The 18,653-nt window shown below is 36.3% G+C and overlaps 1 protein-coding gene across 1 annotated transcript; it reads left to right on the top strand.

Annotated features, from left to right (window-relative positions):
* The first annotated feature begins 16,378 nt into the window (after window positions 1-16,378).
* On the top strand, window positions 16,379-18,323 carry LOC132609340 (protein SHORT-ROOT-like). Its single transcript, XM_060323257.1, has one exon. The coding sequence runs from the start codon at window positions 16,491-16,493 to the stop codon at window positions 17,838-17,840; it is 1,350 nt and encodes a 449-aa protein (XP_060179240.1). The 5' UTR covers window positions 16,379-16,490; the 3' UTR covers window positions 17,841-18,323.
* Window positions 18,324-18,653: the final 330 nt, after the last annotated feature.

Genomic DNA, 18,653 nt, shown 5'->3' with positions numbered 1-18,653 from the left:
ATCTATAGGCAAATTATTATTTTCTACAAGTCTTATTTTGAATAAGCATTACTATATTTTCATCTAAAGTCTTAACAACATTTACAAATCTTATTTTAAAATAGCATTCAAAATCTTCTTATACGCAAATCATTATATTTTCTGTGAACCTTATTTCAACAACATTATTATATTTTCTTTAAAACCCTAGTTACATTTCCTAACCGTTTTCTTAAAATTTAAACACTATATTTACATTTTAGCCTTAATTAATTAACTTTAAGTCCGGTCGGTTAACCATCGTTAATGGATCTTAAAGGGTGCCTAATACCTTCCCTTTAAGTTAGTTGAACCCTTACCTAGATTTTTGATTTCGTAGACCTTAAAATAAAATCAACTTTAGATAATTACTTTAATTAACCTTAGGTGTCCTAATTCACCGTAAATAATTAGGTGGTGACTCCTTCACTTTAAATAACCCCGGAATTACTGGGATGTTGTAAACTATTTTGACTCCGGTTAAAATAGGGTATAACAGCTTGGCGACTTCACTGGGGATCACTTAGGTTCTAACCATAACAGACTTAGTTTTTTCAATTAGGCTTTGTGTGCTAACTTAGTTACTTTATTTGCCTAAACTGTTTTACATGCTATAAATTGCTTGCGTGATTAATTGTTTGTTTGATATAAATTGTTTAAATGTTACTGCTTTGATAAACTGTTATTCCGTATCATTTTCCTCCACTCCTGGAAAATTCACACAAATTCACACACTTAAAGCGGTTTCGCGGTTCGCGGCCATGCACTACAAAATCACCCTTTAGTTGGGTTGATCTTGTGGATTTAGTCGATCGGCGGTGTAGTCGACAGCCACGGACTTTCTACTCCCAAGTTGTCCACTTGGGAGAACCTTGTGTCGTAGGAAACCAACTCTTAGTCAACCTAGGGTAGAGCTAAACCAACACCCTTTATTAGGAGCATACGTTTCATGACCTAGGAGGTTTAATACCCTTGGTGTATTAAACCCATTAGATGACTTTACCCAAAAGTCTGAGTTGGTTCACGACCCCAAGTGACACTAATCATACTTTATTTGCATGTTTGAAGGATAACTGTGCCTAAATATTGACTATTTGCTCTAATTATTTAAACTTTAGGAGGGAGGGGATGACTAACGTTTCTATGACAGGTATAGCTTTGCATTGGAGTACAACAAATGACGAAGATCAAGGACACCACAAATTGGAGCTAGAAGTTAGACATAGGAAATTGTATTTACTTTACTTAGACTAGGAAATACTTTACGTTGTATTCATTTGGTATGTAATAAAATTACATTACTTTTGTACTTTATTTTGGGAAATAGAATTTGTTTAATTAATTAAAAAGCAATGGGATGACGTATTATGGCACACTTTACCCTTCAAATAAACGTTAGGCCTACCTCTGGCACAAAGAGGTCACATGCATATTAGGACGAGTTATTGTTTGACATACTAGTTTACATTTGTTTGACAATTTGTTTGACTTTATTTGTTGAATTATTTGCTACATGACTTACTTGACTTTACGTGAGCATGACTTTACCTAGATATGTTAATGAGACTAATATCACTTGCATTTTATGTTTCCTTTGTCTTATTTCGTTTTTATTATTCCCACAAAAGAGTTGATTCGTGTTGACCTTCGAGCTGGCCGACCATTCTTACCTCACAAGGTCAAAGACGTCATCATTACCTCGACGCAGTTGGGCTGTTCAAGGAAAGGAAATTATTATGTCTGATCCAACCGCACCCATTTCAACTGGTTTGGAAAACATCGTAATCTCTAGTGATCCCCCCGAGACTTCCGAACATAGGACTACTATTCAACATGATGAACATATTGCCCGCCTGACTCAAGAGATTGAGGACCTACGTGGCGAACTAAATCGGGTTAGGGACCTGACCAACTTATCCGTTACACTTCAAAGTCCACCTCCTGAACCCAGAACTGTCGCACCAAATCCACCTTGTTTTACATCACTTGAATCTCCAGTTCCTGAACATTTTCCTCCACAAAATAATGCACCTACCAACAACAACTTTCCTCCAATCACCCTCGCAAATCCACCAAATTTGTCATCCGTCTATACTCCTCCACAAAGTCAACCACCCACCTACACTACCTATACTCCTCCACAAAGTCAACCACCCACCTACACTACCTATACTACTCCAAATCCACCACCCGTCAATCCACCAAATCAATCACTAGTTCACACTCCTTATATTCCTTTACCTACCAACACTAATCCACCACCTACAACTACTCCTCTAAACCTACCAAACCTACTACCTACCACTTACTACACACCACCTCCAGTCCATAACACTCCCACCGTCCAAACTTATCAAACCCAGCATATACAAGGGGCACATTTTGTCACTCCAAATACACAGTATGTTCCTTCGGTATATGCAGCGGAAACACAAGCCTTTACCAACCCAGTAACGGTCAGGTTCCAACCCGAGGTAGATCAATACGAGGAAATGGAAAAGGATGCAAAAGCAGGGGCAGATAACATATTGCTAAAAGAGATCCACAGTCTCAAAGAAGAAATGAGAAACCTTCAAGTCGCCAGGGGAAGCAAAAGTGTAGAATACGAAGATTTGTGTGTTCAGCCTGACGTCGATTTTCCCGTAGGATACAAGCCGCCGAAATTTGATACATTCAATGGAACAGACGACCCCCATACACACTTAAGGGCTTATTGCGACAAACTAGTTGGAGTAGGTAGAGATCAGAACATAAGAATGAAGCTATTCATAAGAAGCTTGTCTGGTGAAGCTCTTACCTAGTATACACAACAAGACGTCCGCAAGTGGCGTGGTTGGAGTGACATGGCCCAAGACTTTATGGACCGATTCAGTTTCAACACCGACATCACACCAGACAGAGTCTACATGACTAAGTTAACTAAGAAGTCAACTGAGTCGTTTCGTGAATATGCACTGCGTTGGAGGTCAGAAGCAACCCGGGTTCAACCCCCAATGAGTGATAGAGAAATGACTGCTACCTTTATTGAATGCCAAGCTGGCATATACTATGAGAAAATGATAGGCATGATGGGGCAGAAATTCACAGAAGTTGTCAGAATAGGAGAAGCCCTGGAAGAAGGAATCAAATAAGGGAAAATTTAGGTTCTTACGGCTTTGCAAGCTGTAAACAAAGCTATTCAATCTGGTTCTATCAGCGGGGTTAAAAAGAAGAAAGAGGATGTCGCTGCAGTCATGAATGTCCAAGGACATAAGCCAAGCTAAGCCGTCACATACTTTAACCATCCACAACAACCTTTCTACCCTTACCACTACACTGAACCCTACCAAGATCCACTATCTCCTTACCCTGTCTACAACGCTCAAGCAAACTACTACCAACCCCGAGGACCTCCACATCAAAACCCACGTCCATATCAATCCGTTCGAGCTCCCACTTACCAAAATCGACGACATACCGCACCTAAAGCCCGTCCAAACCCTGACATAAAAAATACCCGTAATTACACTCGGTTCGCTGAACCCTTGGCTCAATTGTTTGAAAGAATGAAAGCAGCAGGCGTGATACAACCGATTGAAGGGAAAATTCCTGATCCTATCCCAAGATGGTTTGATGGTTCCAAACGTTGTGCATACCATTCTGGAGTTGTTGGGCATGACACTGAGGATTGCTACGGGCTCAAAAACAAAATCGAAGCCCTAATTAAAGAAGGAGCGATCCAGCTCACTGGAGCTCGGCCCAATGTGGACAACAACCCTCTACCTACTCACGAAAATGCCAACATGAACATGGTAACTGTTGAAGAGGATAGGGATTCGAAAAGAGCCATTATGCCAATTGAAAAGGGCATGTCATCAACTTTTGCTGCTCCCGTGGGAATAATCCAAGGACAAACATCAATGGAGGTTACTTCTACAACTATTCACAACACCAAGACACCGACCATCTGGGGTGCCGAACCAGGAGAAACTCTCAAGAATTGGACTTGTATTCCGTCCCTGGTTCGCCGGGAGTCTTGGTAGATTGAACTGTAGTGAACTTTTTTTTGAGATAGCACGATTTTAAAATTGAGGCTTAAATCGTGCCCCAAAACTTTTGTTGCTTTGCCTCATCTTTTGAGAGCTTAAATTGCACAATCTATGAATGCATTTCTGATTTTCCTTAACTGTCTGTTATTTGTTATTTTCTATTTTACTTTAGTATACAAATTATCAAATCTGCCAATTTCATGATTGTGACATAAAATGAACGAATGAACCAAGTACACCTCGAGAGAATAATAAAGAAATTAGAGGATAAGACAGATTCCACTTGGAAGAAATTGAAATAGCCAATAGACGACGACACAAGCATGAATGCTATCAAGTCAAGATCAAAGGACGAAATTAGGCTAGACAGCCTAGTTTGCAACCTTTCCTTTAATACATGTACGAACTACGCTGACCTGATTCCCGTGGCGAGATACGTAGGCAGCCCACATAGGGTTCGGTTGCATTATAACAGAAAATTCAAAAATCCTTATGTAAGGAGAATTACACAGGGACTGATTCCCTCGGCGGGATTCGTAGATTATCGACATACGGCTCAGTCATACAAAATCCAACAAACCTTTAGCCATTTACACAACAGAACTACGCTGACCTGATTCCCTTGGTGGGATACGTAGGCAATCCACATCGGGTTCGGTCCCTTTATTAGAAAATTTCAAACCACATTCTCATATACTTCCGAACTACGTTCTAACCTGATTCCCTTGACGGGATACGTAGGCAACCTATATAAGGTTCGGTCACACCACAACATACGTTTAGTACACCCTTCTGAATCAAAACTGGGGCATATTTTGAAAAGATATAGACAAAAGAACGGTTGGACATCGACAAGATTAAGACTATTAGACAGGAAATAGTACAGACAAATGACTTTTCAATTGTTTCAGAAGTGTCACAATCTGAAGTTGGCAGAAATATTTTACAACTTACATACATATATTTACATACATACATTTATATATATATAAGACCTAGCTGTACAGACCAGATCGGTAAACCATCTCGTGTGTCCGCCTGTCCATTTGTTTTACGACTTTATATTGCAAATATGTTGTTGTTCAATTATGCGTATATGTGTGTGTGACACGGTGTATACTAAAATATCCATAGTATGTATACAAGTCGCTGATTTGATTGTTTTGGATTTTACATTATATATAGCCTTATTTACTGATCATACACTAATTCTTTCCCTTTTTTTTATGCATGACCATCGCATACGAGTCTGAGGACTCGCCTTCTTCCGCATCTGGTGTTGGACCAAAAGCCCAACAAAATCCTCCTCTCGAGTCAGCCCACCAGCAGCAAAAAAATAAAAAGAATTCTGGGCCAAGGCCCATAACAGTGGCGGCGAACAGTAGCAGTCCTAAAATGGGCTGAGCCCATTTTAAATCATTTTGCTCCTCTATTTTAGTTACTTTGTGCATTTAATTTTGTAATTACACGACTAACACTTTACTTGTTTTATTTGCTTAGATTAGGTGAACCTTAGCAGAATTAGTAGGTTAGTGTGATGGGTAGTTAATTTAAAAAAGAAACCAGCAATTAGCCCCACAGATTTCATTCCTCTTTTTATGTTAAAATGATTTATAGTCTATAATATTTATTTTTAGAATAATGGATTTTCAAAATAGCATGACTATATATTTTGAGTTAAAGAATCATGATTCACTCTTACTATCTCAGAAGATTTAAGACGTCACTAACACGTAAATATGAACACAAGTGTACTTTATAAACAATTTTCAAGATTTACCCAATTGTACATATTTTTTTAGGCCGAATATAATTAAACAAAAGCAACGAAAAGAGAAAGGAACTCATGCCCTTTTCATCATATTTTGAAAAAAAAAAATCTAGACTTTTCTACCTCGCCATATTCATATAATATAATTTTATCTAAAGTTCACATTTGCTAAATCCTCTCTTAAAAAGCTATTATCTATAGGCAAATTATTATTTTCTACAAGTCTTATTTTGAATAAACATTACTATATTTTCATCTAAAGTCTTAACAACATTTACAAATCTTATTTTAAAATAGCATTCAAAATCTTCTTATACGCAAATCATTATATTTTCTGTGAACCTTATTTCAACAACATTATTATATTTTCTTTAAAACCCTAGTTACATTTCCTAACCGTTTTCTTAAAATTTAAATACTATATTTACATTTTAGCCTTAATTAATTAACTTTAAGTCCGGTCGGTTAACCATCGTTAATGGATCTTAAAGGGTGCCTAATACCTTCCCTTTAAGTTAGTTGAACCCTTACCTAGATTTTTGATTTCGTAGACTTTAAAATAAAATCAACTTTAGATAATTACTTTAATTAACCTTAGGTGTCCTAATTCACCGTAAATAATTAGGTGGCGACTCTTTAACTTTAAATAACCCCGAAATTACCGGGATGTTGTAAACTGTTTTGACTCCGGTTAAAATAGGGTATAACACATGCCCACAGGTTCAGGTAGACAGACAGGCGGTCCAGCTCAGTAGGACTTCCACTCAGCAGTAGTCAGTGCGCTCCACTTGGTTCAGAGCTGCAGTTCATTTTGGTATGCTATTTTGATATGTATATATGGGTATGACGGGGCCCTGTCCCATCTTTTCTACAGTTTTGTACTCCATTAGAGGTCTGTAGACAGTTGTATGTAGTTGGGATGTTATGTAGCCTTGTCGGCTCCTATTTTGTTGTACAGTATACGTAGCGGCCTAGTAAGCTTGCACTGTTATCTTCAGCACGTATGTATATATGTTGATTGTGAGTTCTTGACACAGAGTCTATTATATTGTTCTTACAAAAGTCAGTACAGTTCAGTTATAAGTCATATATGGGCCACCCTGTTGTTCAGTGAGATCCAGGTACGAGTATGAGGGTGTCTGATCAGTAGAAATCAGGCATTCGTCATGACCCATCGGTTTGGGTCGTGACATTTCCGATTCACTAAACCTTAGTCAATTCCTGGCTGCATCATAAGCCTATTTTCTAGCATTAAGTACCTCGTTAGGGATCTCATAACTAGCATACTATTCATGTCTTACAAAACATTCATTGAGAACACATTTCTGAATTCATCGAAGTAACGAAAGTTTGTTATACCTCTGATTCCCATCATGGAGCTAACATCATTGGCATTTCTCACCTTGAAGAAACAATATTCATAAGGTGAGACCAATATCAATAATATCGTAAGAACATCAAGAATGTAAGCTTCTAGCATTCTATGAGAGGAATCATTTTGGACATCATTTGTGAAAGTTCATAACAACAGGTTCATGCCTTAAGAAAGAAAAGGGGCAGCCTTAACATACCTTGTCATCTTCTTAACTACTTAACGCTTATCCTCCCGAACTTGTAAATCTACATTCAAGATAATTCATACCAAGGTCAAGCTATTGAAACTTTCATAAGATCAAACTAGACTAATAAATGAGCTAACGAAAATCAGACAAAATTTCTTTTATATCCTCTACTCCGAACCAATTCCAAAACAGCTCCCAAACATCAATAACAACATCAACAACAACATAATCAAGACGCTACAGACAAACATATACAAATCCATCTGCGACCTCCTTCAAAAATCAGTCCATAAGCCAACAACATCAACATATCAAACTACGACCTTTATACTATGTTTTCCTTTATTTTAAACCATTAAAATCCTCCAAAACAACTCAATACCAAAGTCAAGATGAAAAACATACCTTTTCCGGTTACTCTAAATCCAAAACCTTGTTTCCAAGCTTAACATTCATAGCTTCAATTGCAACAATAGCTGTGATGTTGCCACAAGCTTCCCGAGCTAATTAGCGTACAAATTGGAGTGACTAATGATCTAGTGAGTAAAATATCTTGGAAGGAGTATATGGAGGTACACAGAGGTGATAGAAGGTTATATAATGGTGGAGAATGGGTGGAATGGGGTTTTTATAACCACCAAAGGTCGGTTCCATCACCTCGCACATCGACAGTACCGTCGATGTACAACGACGGACCGTATTTTTCCGACGGCTCGTAACTTACTCCACACTTCTCCAAATTTCAATCTGTCAGTTGCATTGGAAAAAAGACTCTCTGAACTTGAATTTACATAGGTTATGCATTCCATAACTTCTCGTATTCTAGGAGATATACCTCTCTAAAGTTGACCCAAAATTTCTAGTCCAAAATTCTGCCAAGTTTTTCTAAAATTTTGACAAACTTAATTCTTTGATTTGCTTGATCCCGAAACCTTTATACACTTTTTTAACACTTGTTAGAAGTCTTCCGTAACCTTATAAGGGTTCCATAACCTCTCCGGGCTTACGTTGGTTTACTTACAACGCAAATGACGTGAAATTTTTTGAGGTGTAACAAGAAATACAAACGAGATACAAAAAAATAGAAATTCGAATTTGAAGCTCGAATTCTGCCATTAATGGCAATAACTGAAGACTCAGCAGCAGTCAATGAAGTAACAGCCTTAGACTACAATCATCCACTTTATCTCCAAGCTTCAGATGCACCAAGTGTCATACTTATACCAATGAAACTCAAAGGGCCAGAAAACTACGCCTTGTGGAGCAGATATATGAAGTTGACACTTAAGGGAAAGGGAAAGCTTTGATTCATTGATGGAACGTGTGTGAAGGCTTCGTACAAAGGAGCATTAGAAGAACAATGGGATAAATGCAATGTGATTGTTGTATCATGGATTGCAAGCACAGTTACAAGCGAATTAGTACTTGGAATAATGTATGCTTCAAATGCAAAGAGAATCTAGTTGGATTTTACTGAGAAAATTGATAGAAGTGATCTAAATTGGTCATATCATGTATGGACTGAGATTGCATCTTCGAAGCAAGGTACTGACTCAATAACACACTACTATTCAAAATTGACAGATTTGTGGGCTGAACTCGATGTGATGATTCCATTACCTGGATGTGAGTGTAGAGAATCTGCTGAATATGTAGTACATTTGAAGTCTCAGAGATTGTTGAAATTTCTAATGGGATTAAATGAGAGTTATAGAACTATAAGGAGTAATATACTTGCTAAGAAGCTAGTTATAACTGTTAATGAGGCTTATGCTATAGCAGCACAAAAAGAAAGTCAAAGAACTCTAGGTGTAATGGACAAAACTAGAGAAGCACTGACTTTGCTAGCTGGTAGAGCATAGAACTTCAAGCCTAAAAGGTTTGGTGCTTGTGAAGTGTGTGGTTTCAAAAATCATCCTATAGAGAAATGCTATAGATTGGTGGGATATCCAGCTGATTTTAAAAGCAAAATGAAAGGGAATGATGAATACAAGCATGGAAGTGGTAATTTCAGGCCTAATGAAGACAACAGACCAACTGCTCATTTCACTAAGGAAGTAGAGGCAACAACTAGTGGAGGAGCCATTACTGTTAACCATCACTCTGAAGAGCAATATAGTGATTTGGTAGACAAAATGGACAAAACAGGAACAGGAAATTGTGTTGCAAACATGGCAGGTATTACTACATTATTGACAAAAGCAGGTTGTGATTATGAGTGGATAGTAGATAGTAGAGCAACACATCATATCACACCTAGTAAAGATCTTTTGAATGCTATTAAAAAGTTAAAAGATCATAGTAATAATGCAGTACAAGTGCTAATAGGAAGTGAATGTCATATAGACGGTGTAGGCAGTGCACAAATTTTGGAAAGACATGAATTGAAAAAAGTACTACATGTGCCAAACTTCAAGTTCAATTTATTGTCAGTGTCCAAGGTGACTAGGGAACTTGGTTGTTCAATGTCCTTTTTCCCAGATTTTTGCTTATTTCAGGAACTCTATACTGACAAAGTGATGGGGATTGGTAAAGAAAGGGATGGTCTGTACATATTAAGAAGACATGTAGTTCTACCTACAATAAATTCTGCAGTATCCAATACTAGCAGCACTGATGGGAAGCTATGGCACTTGAGACTTGGACAGGCATCAATCAAGACTTTAGAGCATATCAAGTCACTTCAGAACCTCACCAATAAGGATGTACAACATACATGGGAGATTTTTTCCTTTGGCCAAACAATGCAGGTTAAAATTTCCAAGTAGTAACAATACTTCTAGTCATGTTTTTGATTTGGTGCATGTTGATGTATGGGGCCCTTATAGGAAGGCTATACATGACAATAAATACTACTTTGTGACAATAGTTGATGATTGTAGTAGATACACATGGATATGTCTGATACATTCAAAATGTGAAGTGATTGTTGTCCTTAAAGATTTCCTGATATTAGTGAAGAATCAATTTTCTTTGTCTATAAAAACCTTGAGATCAGATAATGGAACTGAGTTTTTCAATTCTTCTTGCACTGAGTTGTTTACTTCTAATGGTATTGTGCATCAAAGGAGCTGTTCATATACACCACAACATAATGGGATAGTAGAGAGAAAATATAGACTCATACTAGAAATGGCAAGGGCCTTGAGATTTTAGAGTTCTATTCTCATTCAATTCTGGGGTGAATGCATCAAAACTATAGTATACCTTATTAACAGGCTGCCAACAGATACTCTTGGAGGAAAATCACCATATGAGATATTGTTTGGAAAGCAGCTAAAACTAGATCATATCAGAGTATTTGGTTGCTTATGTTGTGCTAGTAAGTTGCCAAGGGAGGATAAATTTGCACCAAGGGCTAGAAAATCAATATTGATAGGTTATTCAGAGACTTAGAAAGGATACATACTATATGATTTGGTTGATCATGCATTCTTTGTGAGCAGAGATGTCAACTTCAGAGAATAATAGTAGTTTCCATATGCACAACTTCCTGCTTTCACTTCACTAGACATGTTTGAGTTGTCAGACTTACTTCATACTACTACTGATCCAACTGAACTTAATCCTATCATTTTGAAAGATACTAATCCTGCTATAGGCAGTATTGATCCTAGTCTTTCACCTTGTCATGAGACAGAACCAGCCTCACCAGATTGTATACCAATAGCTACAGATCTAGATCCTGATATTTATACACAGGATGATGCAGGATTACTTATTCTTGACCCTGCACCAGGATCACCTCTTGCTCCTGGTGATCCTATCCATCATGTAGTTGACCACCCAAGAGGTAATGCTAGACCATTTAGAGTTTCTAAACCTCCAACTTGGTTAAATGACTATATCACCACTTCTAAATTGTCTGATTCATGTAAGTATCCCAGAGCCAGTTCTGTGTCTTACTCTCACTTACCTAGCTCATATCAAGCGTACTTAGCTGCTCTAACTGCTAAGACTGGGCCTAGAATCTTTAAAGAGGCTTCACAAAATTGCAAATGGGTAGAGGCTATACAGGATGAAATTTCTGCTTTAGAAGGTAATAATACTTAGGAGATTGTAGATTTGCCACCTGGTAAGTAGGCCATTGGATTAAAGTGGGTGTTCAAAATCAAGTATAAAGCTGATAGGAGTGTGGATAAGTACAAACCTAAGCTACTAGCCAAAGGCTATAACCAGCAAGAAGGATTGGATTACCATGAAACTTTCGCACCTGTTGCAAAGATGGTTACAGTTAGAACTGTAACAAGCATAGCAGTTTCTAGAGATTGGCCTTTACTTTAAATAGATGTGACTAATGCCTTTTTACAAGGTGACTTATTTAAAGAAGTCTATATGGCATTGCCTCAAGGTTTTCACAAACAGAAGGAGACTAAAGTGTGCAAGCTTTTGAAGTCATTGTACGGTTCAAAACAAGCATCAAGGCAACGGAACATAAAACTATCTAGTGCACTGGTGGCAGCTGGATATAATCAAAGCCCTTTTGATCATTCACTATTCACTAAGCAAGATAGTGATGACATGTTGGTTATACTTGTATATGTTGATGATCTTTTGATCACAGGAAGCAGTCAACAAATGATCAAAGCAGCTCAACAGACTTTACACAACAATTTCAAAGTGAAGGATTTGGGACAGCTTAGATACTTCCTGGGAATTGAAGTTATGAGATCACAAAGGGGCATACTACTTAACTAGAGAAAATACACATTGGAACTTATATCCAATACTGGTTTAAGTGGTGCTAATGCAAATGGAGCTGAATGTCAAGCTTACTACTGTAGAATATGACTCAGTTTTGATCAATACTGAGGGTTAGAAGATTGATGACCCCTTATTATCAGATGTTCATGGATATCAACAATTGATAGGCAAGCTGATATACTTGACTATTACAAGGCCTGATATTTGCTTTGCAGTTCAAGTACTCAGTCAGTTCATGTAGCAACCAAAGATATCACATTGGGAAGCATCCTTTAGGGTACTCAGGTATTTGAAGAATGCACCAGGACAAGGGATTTTATTGAGTTAAAGTTCAATCACCAAGCTTACAACATTTTGTGATTCAGACTGGGTTGCCTGTCCAAATACAAGGAGGTCAGTTACAGGCTATGTCATACAACTTGGAGATTCCTTAATCTCTTGGAAGACAAAAAAGCACCATACAGTGAGCAGGAGTTCAGTAGAAGGTGAATATAGAAGCATGGCAGCTGCAGTAGCTGAGATTGTTTGGTTAATGGGGCTGCTGAAAGATTTGAAGGTTCACATTAATACACCAGTCACACTATGTTGTGATAACAAAGCAGCTATGCAGACAGCTACAAATTCCATATTTCACAAAAAAACAAAGCATACAGAGATTGACTGCCATTTTGTGAGGGAAAAGCTCAAGGAGGGACTGATCAAGCCAGAGTTTGTTGGTTCCAAATTTCAATTGGCAAATGTGCTCACTAAAAGTCTTGGAGTTAGTCAACATCATTACTTACTTAGCAAGCTTGGGGTGATCAATGTCTTCTCACCACCCGCTTGAGGGGGAGTATTGAATAGGTAGTTGTTGACTAGGATTGTTTGTTAGAGGTTGTTAGAGAGTAATGATTAAGAAGTTAGTGGGAGTTTTAAAAGTTAGTGGGAGTTTTAAAAGTTAGTTTAGTAATTGCACGTGTGAAGTGCACATGTAGAGGCTGTATAAATAAGGCGTATATCACCTTCATTTTCATATATCAGAAAAATAATCTTCTCTTCTTTCTTTGTTCTTCCACACGATTTAGATCAATGTAATTGAATCACAAGTTCTTCATGAAAATCAGTCTTCCATGACTGAATTTAACACAATCCCACTATAACCTTGTTAGTGATAATGCATTAAGCAACAAATGGTTCGAGAGAAATCTAATTAGTTACATAAAATATGGTCTTCTTCCATAATGAATCTTGAGCGTACTGATAGTTAAAATATGAACGTTAAAATAAAACCATAAACACATTATTTCAAGATTTTATATTAAACTTCCAGCGAATATAAAATCTGAAGTAGCTATCCTGGTTCACTTATTTTTGTAGCTCTCTGTCAAAAATATTATTTTAGCATACAAACAACAACAACAACAACAACAACATACAGCTTGAGCCTATTTAATACAATTTTAGCTCAACTAATCACACATTCTATAATTTCAAGAAACACTATATCGATGGTTTGAATGAATTAATAGGTACAAGAAAAAAAGATTTTGATGAAAACTTCAACCCAATTGCTAGCCATGCATGAGATAATTTTATGTAGAAGGATAACCATTCAACTTATGCATCTGTCTTGTTCTAGATCTTAACTATCTTATCAGACTGAACAATCTAGGAAAGCAATGACAGTTTCTCCTAGGAGGTGTTCCTATGATTTTAAGGTATTTTTAGGAAAAACCCTAGGCCTGCATAAAACTGTTCCTTAACAGACTAGTTCCTAGTTACTATGAAATTTGATTTGATAATTGATGCACTATTACAACTTCTGATCAAGCCAAATATAAAGACAATTTGTTGCCCTCTTCTTCTTAATTAATATTAAGAATTTCAAGCCACAAAGGAATAAAGCTGACTGGAACTCTAATATTAAAACAATCATCACCGGTCATTGAAATTGATATTCTCTAATCTCTTATTTGTTAATAATTGTTTTAACTAAGAGCATGACCCAAAAATAATCAAATCAACTAAGGAATTCGTTTTATAAATATACTACGGAGTATAGTTTTTCCTTGATGTAATGTTTCAACCGCCATATTACTGTCTCATTTAGTGGACACCATTTTCTTTTTTAGAGACTACAACACTTCTCTCAATCATTTTAATTTGTAGTATTATTTTTAAAATAAGTGATGTGGTCAAGTAGAACTTACGATTAATTTCTAAAAAAATTATTCTTTTTACATAAAATGAACAGATCATTGTTCGAATTGAAATCTTTAAATAGTGGCATATATATATATATATATATATATATATATATATATATATATATATATATATATATATCAAGTTGTATTTTGTTATATAAATCGGCACAAATATAAAGTATTAATTAATTAATACCAGAAATAATAGGAGTAGTGAAGTTACTATACGAACAGTTAGAAAGAAAGAAAAAAGAATTGAAATCGATCGATTTAATTTTATAGAATTGAGTATATCATACACTCATACATGTCGTTTTACACCTTGCTTTTATCATCATCTATTTGTTCTTATTAGCAAGGGCAAATATCTCTTTCTATACGCACATAGACGTCTGCAATTAATTAATGGTGATCCCCTTTTTATATATTTAATTTCTAGGAATAACTGTTTTATTCCTTACCAAACAAGCTTGATATAGATTAAAAATAATGCTGTTCTGGACGCTTCAACTTTGCTTCTAAATTCTTGTTTCTCTATATATCCTAAGAATTTTTGGTGCACCATAAAACCATGCCCCAATACCGGCTGCAGGAAATATATTAGAGAATTCAGGGATATTTTATCTTAACGTGTCACCAGACATTTATTATTGGCTGAATTCCTTACGAGAAAATTTCATGTAAGGAGTTGTCAATGTTGTTGAAATGTGCGATTCTTAAGCTGTTAGAAAGATGACACTTTTAGTTAATTGATTAATTATTTTTTCAACACACGCCCTCACGTGCTGGCCTAATTCTCTTTTAATCATGGGCCAAGCACGTGAAAATTCTTTTTAATAATGGGACATGGCAGTAAGATTCGATCACAAGAACTCTGCCTGCTCTGGTACATATTGAAATGTGTGACCATCTCATCTAAAAGCTTAAGCTGTTAGAGAACATATTTTTTTATTATTTAATTATATTTTCAACAAATGTATTCCGCCTTTATTCTTGTTATACAAACCATAAATCTCCAATTCCTAACTCTGCATACATACTAAAGTAGAAAATGATGAATGAAATAAGGACCTACAATCGTAGCCTAGATTTAAGGAGTAGTACATTTTGATTTTTGAAGCCAATGAAAACTTGGTTGAGTTGCACTTTTGGGATGCTTCTCTGCTTAAATGTGGATCATCTATTTAATAAATTTATTCAATTACATAGGGAGATTAGGGACGGAAAAGGGAAAGATTTGCGAGAGATTTATATCAATATCACTATAAGCTTCGATGATAAATATCTATTTACCGTAAGCAAAAACCTTTTGGAAAAAAACATGACCATATATTTACTCATTTCTATCACTCTTTTGAACATTTCAATTGAGCAAAATTTCATCGTCCAATCTAAAAATAACGCTAGCCAATTTACAAGAGCTAAATAACTAACTTCTGATTAATTTTACACTAAACAGAAAATTATTACTAAATTGTTCAAATAACGATTAGTATATTAAAATTCACTGATTCTTCTCAAGATACCACATTAGTGATAAAATTCATTGACTCTTACAAATTCTAGTAAGATCAAATAGATTAGGACCAAGAGGTAGCTAACTTCTTGAAAGTTTAAGCAAGTATTATATGTATCATATGCTTCTTAGTTTGATTTCCTTTCTTCTCTTTATATTTTGATTATTTTGATTTGCCAATAGAGATAAGGAGTTTACTCTGTTTTTTTTACCTCTATACTCTCCTAGACTCCTATACTATATTTGTCAAACTAGGTATCATATACTTATAAAATTTTGTACCCAAAAAAAAAAAAGTATACTTATAAATTTGAGTTATGTGCTTCCTTTTTTCTTTTTCCTTATTTTATTTTGTCAATAGAGTTGATGAGTATAGTCTTTCTTTCCTTCATGTTTTGTTGTTTCATGGAGTATACTGCTACATTTGTCAATATAGGTTGAGTCCGTAGTTTTTCTCAATGTAGAGTATACTCAATACACAGGTGAGTTTAGCATAGCTCATAAATTTAAAAAGAAAAAGTGATTTAGTTTAATAATATCACAGAATAATTAAAGCCATACTGTGACGATATATATGACCAATTCTGTCTCTAGAAAGGCCTTCTAAAAGCTTAATCAACTTTCCTACACTTTGATTGTTTGCCATGGCTTTAAACCTGCCAAAAGTGCTTTCTTAGAGCCACTGCCGAAAGGGCTCCATAACACATGGAGAAAAGTCTCTTTTTTTCCAATTCCAAACCTACAAATAAGTATTTCTTAGAAAACAAGGATGTTCATCACTTTCATGCTCATCATCATATTCATTTGATAAACATGCAAAACCCTAATCAAAAGCCTCATCATGAGAACTCATCAAGAAGTCAATCACCGGAACATGAGGAGCCGGTTTCCGATGCCAAGTGGGCCCCTAGGCTTCTTCGGGAGTGTGCTACCGCGATTTCTAACATGGATTCAACCAAGATCCATCACTTGTTGTGGATGTTGAATGAACTTGCTTCTCCCTATGGTGATTGCAATCAGAAATTGGCATTTTATTTCTTGCAAGCCCTTTTTTGTAAGGCCACAGATACTGGCTTGAGGTGTTACAAAACCCTAACTTCAGCAGCTGAAAAGAGCAAATCATTTGATTCATCTAGGAAATTGATCCTAAAGTTCCAAGAGGTAAGTCCATGGACGACTTTTGGTCACGTTGCATCAAATGGTGCAATTTTAGAAGCATTAGATGGAGAGACTAAGCTTCACATAATTGATATAAGTAACACCTTTTGTACACAATGGCCAACTTTGCTAGAAGCCTTGGCTACACGTAACGATGAAACGCCACATCTTAAGCTCACGGTTGTGGTCACGGAAAGCATACCAGTGAAGTCAGTTATGAAAGAAGTAGCACAAAGGATGGAGAAATTTGCTAGGTTAATGGGAGTCCCATTTGAGTTCAATGTTATAAGTGGATTGAACCACTTGAATGAACTCACAAAGGAGAGTTTGAATATACAAGAAGAGGAAGCATTGGCTGTGAATTGCATTGGAGCCTTGAGAAAAGTTGAAGTAGAAGAGAGGGGAGGTGTTATAAGAATGCTAAAATCCCTTAACCCTAAAGTTGTGACAATAGTGGAACACGAGGCTGATTTTTCTAGCACAAGGAATGACTTTGTTAAGTGCTTTGAAGAATGCCTTAGGTTCTACACATTATACTTTGAGATGCTTGATGAAAGCTTTCCAACAACGAGTAACGAAAGACTAGTGATCGAAAGGGAATGTTCTAAATCCATAGTTAAGGTTTTGGCATGTGATAATGAAATTGGTGAAGGAGATGGTGAAAGAAGAGAAAGAGGAAATCAATGGTCTGAAAGGCTTAGGGAATGTTTTTCCCCATTTCCACTAAATGATGATGCTGTTGATGATGTTAAGGCCTTGATTAAGAGGTACAAAGCTGGATGGTCACTTGTGCTACCACAAGAAAATCAAGAACCACCAGGAATTTACCTGACATGGGGAGAAGAACCAGTGGTATGGGCTTCAGCATGGAAACCCCATGAAAATCACTCGACGTAGCTACATGATCAATGAAGATTCATATAGCTGAACTTGACGGGAGTGATGATCAACGAAGATTCATATAGTTGAACTGGAAGTGCATGATATCATTGAAGATTAATATAGCTGACTTGGACGTGCGTGGGATTAAAACATAGTAGTTATATTGTCATAAGCTTTAGCTTACAACAAGCTAAAGCTTGGTAACATTTAGTATTTCTATATTTGGGAGCCAGCAACATATAGATAAGCAAGAGGTTCCTTTTTGCTTTAATTTGTTTTCCTTTCAGTCTTCTTTCTTATGCATCTTGCAAACATATAGGACGATTGTTACTAGATTATTTTGTTTTCTTTAATTCCTTTCCTTTTTCTACCTTCTAGATTCAACAACACTATAATGCTTTGTGCTTGGGAGTTTGTATTGCTTTCTTTCGTTTGCTTATTTTTTTCAATATCTTCTTGTTTGAAAGTGTTTGCATCTGTACTAGCTTTTTCAAATTATGGGTTTCTTTTTCACGATATTTTTACTTTCTACTGGTCATTTTGTACACCAACCCTTTATTTAGACTTGGTGGGGCACCTCTCCCACTATTAATATATAAATTGGAGGCTGTTTTCCCCTGTTCTTATTGGCATAACTTGTCAATACAAATAGATTTAGATTCCCCTTTAAAAGTAAAAAAACTTTATTGCGTGACTCGTACCACTAGCACTAGTTGTGAAACTTCGTTTTATCTCACCAAAGGTTGACCCGAACTTCCACTTTTGAATTCATATATTTGCACAAAAATAAGCCTCACAGACTGATAAAATGGCATGAATTGCCGTTCA

Source organism: Lycium barbarum, chromosome 9, assembly GCF_019175385.1.
Source record: "Lycium barbarum isolate Lr01 chromosome 9, ASM1917538v2, whole genome shotgun sequence".
Lineage (NCBI taxonomy): Eukaryota > Viridiplantae > Streptophyta > Magnoliopsida > Solanales > Solanaceae > Lycium > Lycium barbarum.
The sequence above is the reverse complement of the archived record's forward strand: the minus strand, read 5'-3'. Positions and strand labels throughout refer to the sequence as shown.